Source organism: Camelina sativa, chromosome 10, assembly GCF_000633955.1.
Source record: "Camelina sativa cultivar DH55 chromosome 10, Cs, whole genome shotgun sequence".
Classification (NCBI taxonomy): Eukaryota; Viridiplantae; Streptophyta; class Magnoliopsida; order Brassicales; family Brassicaceae; genus Camelina; species Camelina sativa.
In genome coordinates, this window is record NC_025694.1 from 4,871,284 (window position 1) to 4,888,501 (window position 17,218).

A 17,218-nucleotide genomic window follows, 5' to 3' on the forward strand; every position below is an offset into this window, starting at 1 on the left:
AAAAAAATGTAAATCAACCAAGATTATGTCAGTAATTTGTAAATATAATTTTGATATCTTGTATATTTGAAAAAGACCACACGAAAAGTGTTTGGATTTCTTCTTTTAAGTTCTGAAAGTTGATTTGCGTCTCATTTTCTGTTCACCAAACTTACAATTGACCCCTATACAAAAAATATTGTACATTTATAACTGATGAACCGATGAGAACACAAAAAAAAAGTTTATATTTTGATTTCGGTGGATTTCATTGATTTTAGTTCTTAGTATTGCCGAAACAATTCATTCATGATAAATCGAAAGAAATAAAGAAAATGTCATGAACGTTTGAATTGAAGGAGCTCTACCATAATCAGTAAACAAAGTTACATTTACCAAATTTCAAGAAACTGATGATGCATATATTGTATTTTATTTTTTTTTATTTTTTTGACAAACGAATGATTCTATTCATTCAAACAGAAACATTACAATGATAGGGATAAGAATCCCAAAGTTTAAAATTACAAGCAAAGGATTTCCCCAAAGCCATAAACAAGAACAAAGATAAATAAGACATCAAGCAAGAATCCATGAGAGCAATGCAACAAGTGCTAAAAGGCAGTTGGAGACAAGTGGGATCATGGTTGCAGGATTGAAAATCGTCGATGGACTCGATAGATGACAAATAGGCCACGGTCATAAGACACAGTGCCGTTGGTAGAGGAATCAGGGCCAAAGAACTCACCGGAGTGAAGAGCACTAGCAGAAGCAATACCATGGCAGGGATTCGGGGGGCAATAGCCCGGAGGGTGGTGGAGATGCTGGTGTTGGTGTGCTTAATAAGATGATGCCTGAAGTAATAAGCTAGAACTGTTGAGGAGTGGCTGTTGGTTGAGAAATCTCTAAAACCAAAACCACAACCTCGGAAATTTGCATTCATATCTAAACCGCCTTGAGACTTCAAGTACGAAGGAGTAATGAATGGCAACAATGAAGCTAACATCAGGATTCGCAAGAAACATGTGTAGAACCGTAACAAAACATGTGGATCTTCTTTGCCATGAAGATAGTGATAAAGAATTCCACACAAATTTTGAAGTCGGTAGGACATTGACTGAAGGTAAACAGACCTGAGCTTCGGAGAGGAGGATGGTTGCAAGGTAATGGGAGCAGTAATGTTCATCAATGAGGCTAATAAGCAGGTGCAAAGATAAGTGTAATGTCGAAACATACCAGGTGGATCCTCTCTGCCATGAAGATAGTGATCAAGAATTCCACACAAAGGTTGTAGACAACAAAACCCGAACAAGAGAACAACAGACCTGAGCTTCGTAAAGATGTATGGTTGCTGGAGTTCGAATAATCTCTGATAATTCCAGTTTTGGGATCCAAACGACAAAGTCACAAGTTGAGCAAATACCATAGTTCCACCTAATCATTTGTACATCCAAGACAAGCTAGCTAAATGGTTCTCTGATGCAGTCTTCGAACACCGAGGATAGCCAAAAAAAACTAGGTAAAGTCGATAGAAGAACAGAGGGTTAGATAGAGAGAACCTGAGCTTTTGGAGGTTGGGAAAGATCTTTTGTAGAGCTAACAAGTCGGTATCAGTTTTACAGCTCATCCACAAATGGGAGGTTGTTGTGAATGGTCCGGAGAAAGGATGCGCACAGCGGCTGACCGGAGAGATTGAGAGAAGCTTTCCCGTCTCTGATGAAAGCATATACAGAGTTGTCAAGCTCAAGGTGTGACTTGTGTTCAAGGTGGTAGTCCAGTAGCGGAGAAAAAATACATCTCTGGAGGTTTCCTCACCAATCGTCGTCTCCGTCTCTGCCTGCCAAGGCTTGGGTGACGTTGTGGTAGAAAGATCTGCAGAGGTGATTACCATTCCGGATCGAGATTTGAGGATACCATGGGACTCGGTTTCCGCCGGTAGTGAGGCTGAGTTAGGGTGAAAGAGGGAAGAGCTTGTAAGTCTCCTCCGTCTTCCGTACTCAGTGTTGCGCAAGACTTTGCCTGGATCTGATTGATTACAGAGGGTTTGCAAAGGTTTCAAAAGAGGAAAAAAAGTTGAAAAAAGAGAGCTAAGGAAACAAGGAAAGCAAAGAACAGGGACAAAGGTCGAGATACCCCGATTATGGTGAGCAGGAGCCCCACCGGCGTTGGAGAATTTTAGTAGTAGCATTGGCTCGATATTCGGGTTTTGGGAGAGAAACTTTAGGGTTTAGAGTTGTTTAGTTGCACTATTCAGGATTCATAAGAGCTGCATATATTGTAAAGATAAGTTTTTTTGGTTGAATTAATTTAACATTCAATCAAAAAAAAAATACATTTACCAAATTGGGTAGGTCCTGATAACAGCGATGCGATAAGGGTAGAAGTTACATTTACCAAATTGGGTTAGGCTTTGGTTAACAATAAAGTGGTAAACGATAAACCAGCTTTTTGTACCACTTAAATCAGTTTATCATCATTAACTGAAACAGTATCACGAACCAACGATTTCATGGCCTCGTTTCAACATAATTCACCCCAAATTTATTTGGATCAAGTCATGCACATGCACTCTCCTTTATATATATTTTCATCCACGGGAGTTTGCGTGGTTGTAACTTCTAACTTCTACAAACGTAGATATCTATCGATCCAATAAAGATGATCTTAGTATACATATAATTTTAAAAAGAGTGTTAATGATAAAACTCAGAAATAAGAAAGCGTTACGGAAATAATAGGCTTTCGTTTAATCTGATGTCAAAACTGAAAGTGATGGATGTTCATTTTACATTTCTTAACTAGTTTGGTACTCGCCTAGCCACTATCCCTCCATCTAGTCATTAATTTACGTGACAACTGAAAGTCTGAAACTATATGGTTAGAATCTTAGACTAAAACTGATCTAAAAGAAAAAGGAAAAAAAACTCTTTAACGTAATATACATCCTTACAAAATTGAATTATGTATTCTTAATCTTTCATATAGCGGAAAAATCAAATTAAGAGAGTAAAAAAATGGGCATGGGCATGGTAAAAGTCATCACGACGTTACCAACTTTTGGATAAAAAATCGTTGGAATCACACTGAATCTGTACTTCATTAATATAGGAAGTTAAAAAGATTTGTCGTTGGTAATTAACATCATTAGATGTATCTCTAATTTAAAACAGGCTTATCAGTTGGTTATAATGGTTTTTTTTTTTATCAATGGTTATAATGAGTTATGAGTGTAATAACATATACTAAAAAGAATTCCAAGATAATTTTTAAATATTAAAATATATAAATTAGATGCATGACCGACCTACGAGAGAGAGAGATAGTGGATCAGACACCGAAGGACTGTTCATTGCAACGTTGTACATTTTTGCATCCACATATCTATTTTCGTGCAAAAAACAATCATTACACGTTTTTCATTTTCTGCTTGATCTCTATCTTCATCTTGTATGTAAAACAGTTATGTGGAAGCGTCCATTAATCAGAACAATACTTTAGTTTGGTTCAAGCATTCCAGTTTCTATTCTCTTCAATTTTCTGCAACATATGTGATATGTTTGACCTGCGTGAGCTAAGGCTTATTGAAGAAATGTCAATGTTCCATCAAAACTAGCTGAGTACATTAGTTAGAGATTACATTAATTACGCTCTATGCCCTAAAATAACACTTTTAAAACTATAATAGAAATCGATTTGGGTGAAATCCGAATTTAAAGTTTGTCAAGAAACCTGAAATGAATCTCGACTGGATGTAGATTAAAATAAGTATTATTCTCGTTGACAAACAAACAAAAAAGTTTATCCTTGTAATTAGACATTGACATTGTAATAGCTAGGTCCATGTTTATAAAATTATAATATCGTATTTTAAGTTGGTTAGCCGCTGCACGAATCAACTCTCCTGGCCATCCACAATATCCACCGGATTCCTGCGGATGAGTTTTGGTCCCAAACTCGGCTTGTTGGCTTCCTAAATGGTTTTGCCAAACTTCCAAATGCCCAGGTTCTCTCTATCTAGCCCTCTGTTCTCCTCTATATTGTTACTAGTTTGTTTGGCCATCCTCGGTGTTCGAAGATTGCATCAGAGAATCCACTTAGCTAGTCTATCTTGGTTGTACAAGGGGTATGTTAGAACTATGGCTATTGCTAAACATATGACATTGTCTATTGGTCCCCAAATCTGGAGGTATCGCGTCTCTCCCAAATCCCATCAATCATACCCGCCTCTGAAGTTCAGGCCGTTTGTTTATGTCCTCATATTCTGTTGATTGCAAGCTTTGTGTGGAACCCTTAATCACCATTTCCATGGCAGAGAGGACCCGCCTGTTTTAGCACGACTTTACATCACCCTTTGGCACCTGATTTTAGCTTCATTGATGCACTCTCATACACCCAATGCCCTGCAACCAACCTCTCCTCAGAAGGTCACGGTCTGCTTTTTATTCACCAGTGTCCTACCGACTACTAATCTTGTGTAGAATTCTTGATCACCATTTCCATGGCAGAGAGGATCTACCTGTTATGTTACGGTTCTACACTTACTTATTGCAAATCCTGATATTAGCTTCTATTCTGAACTCTAATACCTCTAAGGTCTTGAAGTCTCATGCGAATTACTTCAGGTACTACCTTGTTAAGCAAACAACTACCATCACCTACACCACCTTACGGGCCTTCGCCCCCAAATCCATGTCATGTCTTTGATCCTACTAGTGTTCACCACTCCAGTGAGTTCCTTGGCCTTGACTCTTCTACCAACGGCACTGTGTCTTTTACCGTGACCTTCCTATCATCTCTCGAGATCCTCGATGATGTCCGACCTTGCAACCATGATCCCACATGTCTCCAAGTGTTTTTTAACATTTGCTTCATAGCTCTCATGGAGTTTTGCTTGATGTCTACCTTACTTTTGTTTATGCTTATTGCTTTGGGGAAAACTTTTATTTGTATCTGTAATCGACTTAACTCTGGGATACTTTAATCCTATTCCTTGTAATGTTTCTCTTTGATGAATAGAATCAATGTTGTCCAAAAAAAAAAAGGTAGTTAATGATTGCAAACTTATATATATGTCTCTTATACAGTATATACTATATTCTAGAACCTTCAATTTTTGAATATTTTTTAATGTTTAATAGTTTATCTATTTTCTCACAACGCGAATGTATTAATAATAACCAATGTTACGATTAGATGGACAGTTGGATACAACTTTTGACTTGTAGGATTTTCACTACCATACCATACTAACATATGCTCTGGAACGCCTATAAATACATTCAACATATTGTATCATATTCATCAAGAGCTCTGCAAAAGCACTCTAAATTGGGCATTACTAGACACAAAATAACTATGTCTCTCAGTAACTCATCGTCACTTGTTCTAATAACTTTGATACTTGCCACATCTGTCCTAGTCTCCGAGAGCCGGGTCGCAAGAAAAGACTTGGGATTAGACCTTGGCGGGATAGGTGCTGGTCTTGGTATTGGTATAGGTATCGGTGGAGGAGGGTCCGGATCCGGAGCTGGTGCCGGATCTGGCTCTGGAGGAGGAGGGTCAAGCTCGTCTTCCTCATCTAGCTCCAGCAGTTCTTCGAGCTCCGGTGGTGGCGGAGGTGATGCGGGATCCGAAGCTGGATCGTACGCCGGATCACGTGCCGGGTCTGGTTCGGGAGGGCGTTCGGGGTCAGGCCGTGGAAGGGGAAGTGGAGGAGGAGGGGGTCACGGTGGAGGAGGCGGAGGAGGAGGGGGTAGAGGTGGAGGTGGTGGATCCGGTAACGGAGGAGGGTNACTAAAAAGAATTCCAAGATAATTTTTAAATATTAAAATATATAAATTAGATGCATGACCGACCTACGAGAGAGAGATAGTGGATCAGACACTGTTCACTGCAACGTTGTACATTTTTGCATCCACATATCTATTTTCGTGCAAAAATACAATCATTACACGTTTTTCATTTTCTGCTTGATCTCTATCTTTATCTTGTATGTAAAACATTTACGTGGAAGCATTCATTAATCAGAACAATACTTTAGTTTGGTTCAAGCATTCCAGTTTCTATTCTCTTCAATTTTCTGCAACATATGTGATATGTTTGACCTACGTGAGCTAAGGCTTATTGAAGCAATGTCAATGTTCCATCAAAACTAGCTGAGTCGAAACAAGTAGTTAGAGATTACATTAATTACGCTCTACGCCCTAAAATAACACTTTTAAAACTATAATAGAAATCGATTTGGGTGAAATCCTGAATTTAAAGTTTGTCAAGAAACCTGAAATCAATTTCGACTTGGATATAGATTTTGAAGATTTGGGCAAAGGCGCGCAACTGAAGTTTCTATTTGAAAAAAAAAAGTAAATAAAAATAAGTATTGTTTTCGTTGACAAACAAACAAATTAGAAAGTTTATCCTTGTAATTAGACATTGACATTGTAGATGCGATAGCTAGCTAGGTCCATGTTTATAAAATTATAATATCGTATTTTAAGTTGGTTAAACGTAATTAATGATTGCAAGCTTAGATATATATATATGTCTCTTATACAGTATATACTATATACTAGAACCTTCAATTTTTGAATATTTTTTAAGGTTAATAGTAGTTTATCTATTTTCTCACAACGCCTATTACATTCATAAGTCATGATTAATAACCAATGTTACGATTAGAATATGGACAGTTGGATACAACTTTTGACTTGTAGGATTTTCACTACCATACCATACTAACATATGCTCTGGAACGCCTATAAATACATTCAACATATTATTGTATCATATTCATCAAGAGCTCTGCAAAAGCACTCTAAATTGGGCATTGCCACACAAAAAAATAATAAAATATGTCTCTCAGTAACTCATCATCACTTGTTCTAATAACTTTGATACTGGCCACATCTGTCCTAGTCTCCGAGAGCCGGGTCGCAAGAAAAGACTTGGGTTTGGACCTTGGCGGGATAGGTGCTGGTCTTGGTATTGGTATAGGTATCGGTGGAGGAGGATCCGGATCCGGAGCTGGTGCCGGATCTGGATCTGGAGGAGGAGGGTCAAGCTCTTCTTCCTCATCTAGCTCCAGCAGTTCTTCGAGCTCCGGTGGTGGTGGAGGTGATGCGGGATCCGAAGCTGGATCGTACGCCGGATCACGTGCCGGGTCTGGTTCGGGAGGGCGTTCGGGGTCAGGCCGTGGAAGGGGAAGTGGAGGAGGAGGGGGTCACGGTGGAGGAGGCGGAGGAGGAGGGGGTAGAGGTGGAGGTGGTGGATCCGGTAACGGAGGAGGGTACGGTGAAGGCGGTGGATATGGAGGAGGATACGGTGGTGGTGGCGACGACTGAATGAAGAATATCGCATGCATGCAGATAACACATCGGTCAAGATTGGGTTTTAAACGTAATTATATTATTATGTTATTAGTATGAAATAATAAAACTATAGAAAAGTAAATTTTCTACAGTGGGTGAATAAAGGAAATGGAAACAGATTCTAATATTGTTTGGTTAGCTATGTACTATTATTCCATATTCGAATTGGATTCTTGGTGTTGTGGATGTTTTTACTTTGTACTATATAAGTTGTAATGTAATTTCCCAATTTACATAGTTGACAAAATATGTCATGTAGAATTTTTTTTTCCCGGCACGTCTGTTTCTTCATTTTTTTTTCATTTTTTTTTATTTTGGTTTTAATGTTTTCTCCTTATTATTTTTCTGCTTTCAGCATTCGCGCGCTTATATTAAATAACAGCATACATATAATATAACACAAAATATGATTTTTGTAAATCAAACAACTGAAAGAGTAAACAGCTAAACAAAAAGACATCAACCAAACAAAGTTTGTTACGGTTATTTATCTCATTACCAAAATTCAGCTCTGTTATCTTTCTTTTTTGAGGATTTGATTTGCTCTTCTTTTCTTTTTGTTTGTTTGTCATGTGTTACGTTCAATATGTTAGAATAAATGAACTAATCCGAAATATACATATGTATTATCTGCATAAGAACTTCTCGTAAAGTAAGAAAGATTAGACTCAAGCATAGGATTCAGAAGTCATTACAGTTAATGGATTTAACTAAGGAAACGTGTTTGTAATGGTTTAGATTATATTTTATATATAACAATATATATTGAAATTTAAAACTAGGATTCAATTTAAGATCCAAAGAATTAAACAGCATGATCGGTATCATAATTATGATTATAACATACACTTAAAAATTAGTTGAATCCAATGATTAAAATAAACTTACTTTACACAACATTTCTTAATTTCTGAAACTAAACACTGATTCAAAATAAAATATAAAAAATATTTCTGTTTTTTTTTGGGGCAAAAAAAAAATATATATATATATGTTTAAACTTATTAATAAAATTGTGTCAGTAAAATTATGTAAGTGACAGCCAGAGAACAATTTTCTCTTGATAAAAAAATGAATTCAATGACTTTTTTTTTATATATTCTATAAGAGTATTGAACATTATGGGTCATACATAGCAATAAAAACATAACCAATGTGAACCTATAGTTTCGATCTTTCTCGAACAATGATTTAAGCACGTGTCGTAGGTTGAATAATTAATGCATAGTGGAACCATAGATTAGTGACCATATATGAGTGATTGGTTTCAGCGTGCATGATCCACTACCACGCTTCCACTCAATTTAGTGGACCGTCGACTCTGGTGGGTTTGGTAGCAGCAAAAGATTAATGCACACATCACCTGCATCCACATTTTAAAAAAATGCACTTGCCAGAGCTCTATTATCTTGAAAGTTTCCTTAAATTTGAACTAAAAGTGAGATAATACTCTTATAGACCTGTGATAGCTGATTTGCGGATTGGTGTAAAACTGTCATATATAATGACGTAGTGATTTTTGTCACTAAACGATTTTCTTAATTTTTCATCAGTGGTTTTAAACTTTCTTTTTTTTTTGTTAAAGGATCTTCTTATAAAATATAATAAAAGTTTAGAGATTACAAGGAATCAAGCAAAAACCAGAACCAGCAGCGTAACCGAGAATGAAGGGGGCAGTGGTTTTAAACTTTTAATAAACCTTGCGAAACCTTGCGAATTAACTTGGGTTAAGCTACGATATTATTTAATTCACTACACCTAGGAATTCAATTTCCTTTTTGCATATTGCTTAGCAAAAACATACATTTGACTAGACTAGCTACAAGTTAAACGTGCTTAATTAGTATACGAGTAATTTAAACTATAACAAAACGAAATATATGTTAGGTTGAATTATATTTGGTGATATACACGTAACGGCTCACACTATCCCAAAGCTTCTATATATACACGAACGTGTTATTCTCTTATGTATCTAACTAATCAAGTGACACTATAAACTCAAACATACCAGTAAGCAAGTCTTTACACACGAAGATTTCCAAAATGGCTAGGGCCCAAGGTCTAGTTCTTCTTGGTTTATTAGTTGTTTCAAGTTTAGTTATGTTAACCGAGAGCCGAGTCGCAAGAAAAGATTTGGGACTTGACCTAGGTGGGATTGGAATCGGTTTGGGCGTTGGATTGGGGATTGGTCTTGGTGGCGGGTCAGGCTCTGGTGCTGGTGCTGGTTCTAGATCAGGTTCAGGTTCCAGATCATCATCTAGATCTAGCTCGTCATCAAGTTCGAGTTCTAGTGGTTCTGGTGGTTCAGCTGGTTCATCTGCTGGTTCATTTGCTGGATCCAGAGCCGGATCAGGAGCTGGTAACTAATTTATAATGTACAGTTAATTTTCTAGCTACTGAAAGTGTGAAACTATAAGTATGTTTTATGTTGGTTTGTCGCAATTAATATCGTATGTAAGGAGGGAGTGGGATGAATAAATTGTCGCTTCGTTATAAGACTAATATATAAAGTTATGTTTTACTTGAGTGTGTCCTCGCTTAGTGTCTATTCAAGTATTTGACCAAAAAAAGGTTCCTCCTTGGCTAGCCGTATAGAATCTCTTTAGATTTTGGATTAAAGCATGTGCAATCAACCGTAAATTGGTAATTAATTAGAATTTGAGAATAATCCTCAATAAAGAAAACAAGTTTCTAAGGATTAATAAAAAAATTAAGTGAAACACCAACCATATATACATGACCACAGATTATAGTTACCGGATAAATTAATATAGTTACACGTGAATATAACTTTATATTTAATCGTGTTAGCGCACCTAATGATGGTCATGGTAGTATGTATTGTAACGATCGTGTTTGTATTTGAGTCATTTCACACGTTTACTAAACAAAATTGACATGCTCTTTTGTAAACCCCGAGTAAATAAATAGAAACGTACTGTCTCATAAACATTTATATTTAGAATTTTTTACACATTTTAAAAAAACAATGATTACTGAGTTTAAATATATTTTTTCCTTTGACTAAAGAGATATTATTTAATTTTAAACTAATAACAATTCAAAATTTTAAATATTTTCAATGATTACTTCTTGAAGTTTACAAAACATTAATCTTTGTGGGACAAAAAATACCCCAAAACATCAATCTTTATGAGACAGAGAAAATATTTATTAATAGTATAGTTTATGAATATAGAAAACCAAGCAGAGTAGAAAACATAAAAGTTTTAATGCTTTTTTCTAATTACAACTAGATTTGCTTTATTTTGATATGTATCGAGATAATCAACATCGAAAATTCATACTACCGAGAAAAATGGGGGAAAAAAAACAAAGGAAGAGAGCTGAAATTTGAACTAATTTCATCAAGTAACCGGACTAAAGTCAGACCTATCACCTAACATACTCGAAACTCGAAAGCTTACACCAAACTCAGTGTAATTTTCATTGGCCTCTCTAGTCTAGGTACATCTTGTTCCGCACAACCTAACCCAATGATTAAAGTGTTAAACATTCCTAGTTTTTGGCGATTATTACAGTAATAGTTTCAAAATTTTCGTATAATAAATGAAGCAATGCTAGGAGTTAAGTTAGCTTGAAGACAAAGATTCAAACAATGGTTAAATAGTGCTATGTATTTACAGGTACAGGTACTACTAGTAGATAGACTTGATGGACCCTAATTGCTCACTCCATTAAATAATTGAAAAATATAATTTGTAAATCAAGCAAAGATCTCTCGGCAAATCTTTTCTTGCCCAACAATACAATTTTTTAGTCTGAAAACAAAGAATCTTTCCCTATATAAAAATAAAAACTAGAGAATCTTTTCGAATAAACAAAGAAATAAATATGAAATAATAGCCATGTAAAGAGTAAAATCGATTTTATCAACTTAATTCACGCGTTTGTAACATAACCTTACCCAATATACTAAAGGAAATGAATCTGTCTTTGAGTATTGAGATAGTATTAAATATTTAAATGATGATGTACCGTAATCAGTTTTTAAAGAAAAAAATGTTTAAGAACAGAATAGTAACAAAAGGAACAATATTTTTCTTTTGGAAAAAAGAATAATAGCATAAATAAAAATAAATAAAAATTAGAAAAGAGCACCGTCCAAAAATTACTGGGTATCACCGGTATTACAAGGTCTGGAAAGACGAAAGTCTCAACCGATACATCCGGTTTTCGGTGAGCGGTGACCAATCCCTTGTCTTTTCTATGGTGAAACCGCGACTTGGGGAAGCGGTAAATGCTAGAGAGATACGTGGAAACGGCACGCAGTTTGTTAAAAATTATTATTATTATGAACATGTCAGTCATTCTCTCATCGCTTTCCCAAAACAGCCAATGGTGAATGCTGTGGTCCGCACGTCCTCCTCCTCCTTCACATTATCCTCTTTCAATATTTGCATTACTTTTTTTTTTCTGGAGCAAACAAATTAAAACACTCTTTGCTTAACTACAAATCTAAGATATACAATTCCTTTTTAAAAAAAATAGTGTATAAATAACTGAACTTGACCCAGTGCGGGCCAGTCGGCAAAATCATACAAAGATCACTATAATTTTTACAAGTACTAAGTAAGCATAAAAAAATTTCGGGTTTTTATTTATCTGCTTTTGTTATCTGAAATTCGAAGCCCACACTGCTCTAAAATCTAAATGCATACACTACTCACAAGATTTACAACTTATTGACAAAAGCTTTTTTTCTTTAATGCCACCGTTGATAAAAAGTTTTATTTTATACAGTATATATGAATGTAGATCGAAGATAGTAGATAACACCTTTTTAATCCACGGACCAAGCCTTGCGATCCGGACTTTTGTTTCATAAGAGCCATCATTCATATAAACAAAACCACAACCGATGACCTAGGCATGTGGTCTTTATGAAGTTTAGACAAAATTAGTTGTAAGTCGGTCGCACGTTCTTGTGTTACAGTTTTTTTTTTAATTAAATTCTGATTTAGAGAGATAACATGTGTTAATCTTGTTGAATGAGCTCAAATGCTACTTTTTTTTTGTCATCTTGAATTTTATTATTAAAGCTTTTTTTTTTTGTCATCTTGAATTTTATTATTAAAGCTTGTTTTGGAACCATAGTAGGATTAAAGCTTGAATGAGCTTTAAGAATTTTATTATTAAAGCTCAAATGCTACTATTAGACGCTTATATCACATTTATTTATGTATGATGATTTCAAATTGTATAGAAAATACAAAATATTACTAATCGTAACAGTAAAAATTCATATAACGAAAAACTGAATCTCAAGTGAAATTCTTTCAAACTTAAAAAACATTGTAGGTGTTACTACTGCTACGAATAAGTTCACAAAAAAGGTCGTTTATCTTTTATTTACTCTCTTTTCATACACACACACACACACATATGTACATTAATTTTGATAGGGTTGTAAAAAATTCCTCCTTGAATTGCGGTGAATATAATGAAGATTTGCGGTAGATTTAGTCATTTATCCAGTTTTTACTCAGTAATAATTAATTAGTAGTAAAATTTTAAAATAATTAATAGACTGTTTTTTTTTTGTTTTGTTTATTGTCAACAAATAATTTGTTTTGTTATAAAAGAGAAAAGAAAAGAGAAGAAAAAAAAAAGGTGACAATCTGGGAATCAAAATAACGCGTCTCCTTGTCCCCTAACTCCAACCTGTATATATACTTGTCCGTCTCTTCCTCTTCTCCTTAGCAGATGCTTTTTTGTAAAAACCCCACACAATAAAAAAAAAAAAAAAAAATCTGCATCTGTCTTCTTCTTCTTTCTTTCCTCTGTATTTGTTTTGTTTTCGATAAATTTTTGTTAGGAAGAAGAAGAAAAAAATAAATAAAATTGTAATTTGATTTTCATTATGCCTTCAATAGAAGATGAGTTGTTTCCGTCAACGCCGGGTAAATTCAAAATTGACCGGTCAAACCGTCAGCTCCACCGATGTTTCGCTTCGACGAGCACCATGTTCCTTTGGGCTCTCTTCCTCATCGCTCTCACCGCTTCTTACTTGAGTTTCCAAAGCTTCGTCGATTCCGGTAGCCGTTACCTAACCGCTTCCTGGGGAGGAATCCAGTGGGAGAAACAGGTTCGCACCTCCGCTCAGATCCATCGCTCCGGCGGTATCTCCGTCCTCGTTACCGGCGCTACCGGATTCGTCGGCAGCCACGTTTCTCTCGCTTTGAGAAAACGAGGCGACGGCGTCGTTGGACTTGATAATTTCAACAATTACTACGATCCTTCCTTGAAACGCGCCCGCAGATCTCTCTTGTCTTCGAGAGGGATCTTCGTCGTCGAAGGGGATCTCAACGACGCCAAGCTCTTGGCGAAGCTCTTCGATGTCGTCGCTTTCACTCACGTGATGCATCTCGCTGCTCAGGCCGGGGTTAGGTACGCTTTGGAGAATCCTCAGTCGTATGTACACAGCAACATCGCCGGACTCGTGAACCTCCTTGAGATTTGCAAAGCCGCGAATCCTCAGCCGGCGATTGTCTGGGCTTCGTCTAGCTCCGTCTACGGCCTCAACGAGAAAGTTCCCTTCTCTGAATCAGACCGTACAGATCAACCGGCGAGTCTCTACGCCGCAACGAAAAAAGCCGGCGAAGAAATCACCCACACTTACAACCATATTTACGGTCTTGCCATTACCGGTTTAAGATTCTTCACGGTTTACGGACCTTGGGGTAGACCGGACATGGCGTATTTCTCATTCACCAGAAACATCCTACAAGGTAAACCGATCACAATCTACCGGGGCAAAAACCGGGTCGATTTAGCCCGGGATTTCACATACATCGACGATATAGTCAGAGGCTGCCTAGGATCCCTCGATTCGTCGGGTAAAAGTACCGGGTCGGGTGGTAAAAAACGCGGATCAGCACCGTACCGGATCTTCAACCTGGGGAACACGTCTCCGGTGACGGTGCCGATCCTGGTGGATATATTGGAGAAGCATCTGAAGGTGAAGGCGAAGAGAAACTTCGTGGAGATGCCAGGAAACGGCGACGTACCGTTCACACATGCTAATATAAGCTCAGCCCGAAACGAATTCGGGTATAAACCGACAACCGATTTGGAAACCGGGTTGAAGAAGTTCGTTAGATGGTATCTTTCTTATTACGGATACAATACTAAAGCCAAGCTTGTACATTAACTGTGACATTTTGATTATTACTATTATTTTTAATGAATATTTTTTTTTTTCTCATCTTCTTCAACATTGTTATTGTGTGATTCGTTTTTTAATTAGGATTACTGATGAAAACAATTAAAATTATTCGTTTCTTTTACGACAAGCAAAAACCAAAAGAAAGAAGATAAAGAACACACCGTATCATGTTATATGATCTGCTATTCCGACTATGCTTGAGTCGCTTGTAAGGGAGGATGTTGCCGGAACTGCGCTTCCGCGTCAAATCCGTTTGTAATTTTTTTTTCTTTCGTTATGAATAAATAGTAAGGAGCTCATCTGCCTCCTTGTCCTCTACCAAACAAAAATATTGTCCTCTACCAAAAAAAAATATGATCTGCTACTGTTAATCGTGATAGTTAATAATACTAGTCAGTATTGGTGCTGTAACAATTAGTAGTACTAGTTGTTACGGGATCATTGGAGGGCTAATTAATTAAAAAGAAATTAGGAATATCTCTCGACAGCTGGGGAGAGTAGGACAGCAGAGAAAGTGAAGGTAATATATATATTTTTGTTGATGTAAGTGGTGGGTGGGGACGACTAAGACGAGAGTTGATTAAAAAAAGGTGTACGGTAACCGTTGGATCGGCTGAGGAATTTAATTGTAGGATAGGAGTCGTAATCTTACGGTCCAGCTGTGAAGTACTCAATGCCACGTTATCTTCTCCACCGACAGTACAGTACTACTAATCTACACACCCTAATTATATCATTTGTATTATGCAAAGAGAGGAAAGGGTGTACGAGTTTCCCTTCTAATTACTATTGTTTCAACATCCATATGTATTGGAAACCTATTGGAAGTATCCTTTTTCCAAACTTGAAGTCTGATAAAAACAAGTAACATAATTTTAAGAATGATAAATTTTTTTAGACGATGTAGTTTAATTTAGGTCGGTTACGCTCTAATATTGCATATACAAATGATGCATATGCGCAGCTGTGGAACATATGATTTTCATTTTATATCCCGTATAGGCAAGGATTTTATAATCATTGTGTCATGGGTTATGCTTGTCGGCTTTGACCATTACGTAGATATCTATATATGCAACAAATCGGAAAATTCCGGTCATGCTCGATCTGACCTCAGCCAATTGAAGATTTTATTTTTATACACAGGAAATTTACATTTTGTGTTGGTTTTTCTGAATCGAGGAAACCCGTTCGGTTTGGTTAACAAAACCAAACTAGCTTAGGTTTATTCTTCGGTCTAAATCAAGAGGGATATACTGTAGATAGTTTTTTTTTTCTTGAGCGAATAACAATTTTTTTTGCGTAGGGAAAAGATAATTGAAGACTACTCCATCAGAGTTCAACGGAAACGTACGACGATTATAGAAGAAGCTCATCTATGCTTTGGTAGAGCTCAAATTTCATAGAAGTTTTGCAACTTAATTTTAATAGGTTTTGCATTCGAAAGGTTGGTTGATCACATATATCTAAATTTTAGCAAGGCTATAGCCTATAATGTTGCATAGTCAGCATAGACAATCTACTATTCAAGGGATGTTGAGGAAATCGTAGATTGTAAATTTTTCTCTGATTTAACTGATATTTGACAGGGGAATTTACATTTGATTGTATATTTACGGTCGACATATGATTTAGTGCACTCCTATTATAATGAAACTGTTAATTTTAGTCGCTATATATTATTGTATTAATGAAGATTGGTTCCTTATAAGTTCTTTGTGTTTACGGATATACGCAGAGAGCTGGGTGTTATGGTAATCCAAATACATTTTCTAATCGTAGTTTTTTAGGGACTATGGTCTCGTGATAACTATTCACATGCATTGAAGAGGTTTTGCATACATATAATTTACTGTATCATAGATTCATACAAATGGGATCACACTTTATTCTGTTACGCTATCGTATGTTGTTTTTCTAACACTTTTTTTTTTCCTTTTACCTTTCTTATTTTATGCAAACATTTAATTACATAGATATTTCTTATTCTATATTAATCTATATATGTATATCCCAATCTTTATAATTACTCCCTCTGTTTCATAATATAAAATGTTTTAGAGGTTTTTCTTTGTTTCATAATATAAGATGTTTTCAACTTTTTAATTTACTTTTTGATTACTTTTCTACTTTTTATTATTTATTTTATGCAGTCTTGTTTATGATTGGTTGAACTTTTTTAAAATGATTATTTCTTAATCTGTGTGCTTTCACTCAAAACATCTTATATTTTGAAACAGAGAGAGTATTATATACTGTATATTTCCTCAATATATGAAGATCGAGATTGTACCAAACGAAACATCTCAAGATCAATTTGACGTGTCTATCATCAGTCTATTGTTGAGATTAATGGGATTATAGTGTAACGTCGTATATAAATTTTCTACAATCACAAATTCACAATGTTTCCAATCTATTGAAAAAAAGGAAATACGTGTGGAAATCATGCAAAAAAAGATCAGCTCTTTCACACGTTAAGTCATATGTGACACAATGTCGATATACCACTTTAATGAATTTCCGGAGATTGTGACCATCAAAAAAATATGGAAAGAGATCTGTAAAAAAAAATATTCTTAGTGATTCTTACAACAATAACTGAGATTTTATAGATCTTAAAACTTTAAATCACTCATTCGAAAGCACGTGAGAGTTATTGAGACATTCCTTAAGAAAACAT

The 17,218-nt window shown here is 35.9% G+C and overlaps 4 protein-coding genes across 4 annotated transcripts; all 4 read left to right on the forward strand.

The window, feature by feature from the left end:
* LOC104720054 (putative glycine-rich cell wall structural protein 1) lies at positions 5,268-5,793 on the forward strand. Its single transcript, XM_010438023.1, has one exon. The coding sequence runs from the start codon at positions 5,335-5,337 to the stop codon at positions 5,791-5,793; it is 459 nt and encodes a 152-aa protein (XP_010436325.1). The 5' UTR covers positions 5,268-5,334.
* On the forward strand, positions 6,756-7,617 carry LOC104717151 (glycine-rich protein 5-like). The gene has a single exon (XM_010434682.2). The coding sequence runs from the start codon at positions 6,828-6,830 to the stop codon at positions 7,314-7,316; it is 489 nt and encodes a 162-aa protein (XP_010432984.1). The 5' UTR covers positions 6,756-6,827; the 3' UTR covers positions 7,317-7,617.
* On the forward strand, positions 9,337-9,872 carry LOC104717152 (counting factor 45-1-like). The gene has a single exon (XM_010434683.1). It carries the CDS (start codon positions 9,390-9,392, stop codon positions 9,711-9,713), a length of 324 nt encoding a protein of 107 aa, XP_010432985.1. The 5' UTR covers positions 9,337-9,389; the 3' UTR covers positions 9,714-9,872.
* LOC104717153 (UDP-glucuronate 4-epimerase 1) lies at positions 13,123-14,656 on the forward strand. Its single transcript, XM_010434685.1, has one exon. The coding sequence runs from the start codon at positions 13,231-13,233 to the stop codon at positions 14,518-14,520; it is 1,290 nt and encodes a 429-aa protein (XP_010432987.1). The 5' UTR covers positions 13,123-13,230; the 3' UTR covers positions 14,521-14,656.

Coding starts and splice junctions, on each gene's coding strand:
- LOC104717151 (XM_010434682.2), top strand. CDS start 6,828: ATGTCTCTCAGTAACTCATCATCACTTGTTCTAATAACTTTGATACTG.
- LOC104717153 (XM_010434685.1), top strand. CDS start 13,231: ATGCCTTCAATAGAAGATGAGTTGTTTCCGTCAACGCCGGGTAAATTC.
- LOC104717152 (XM_010434683.1), top strand. CDS start 9,390: ATGGCTAGGGCCCAAGGTCTAGTTCTTCTTGGTTTATTAGTTGTTTCA.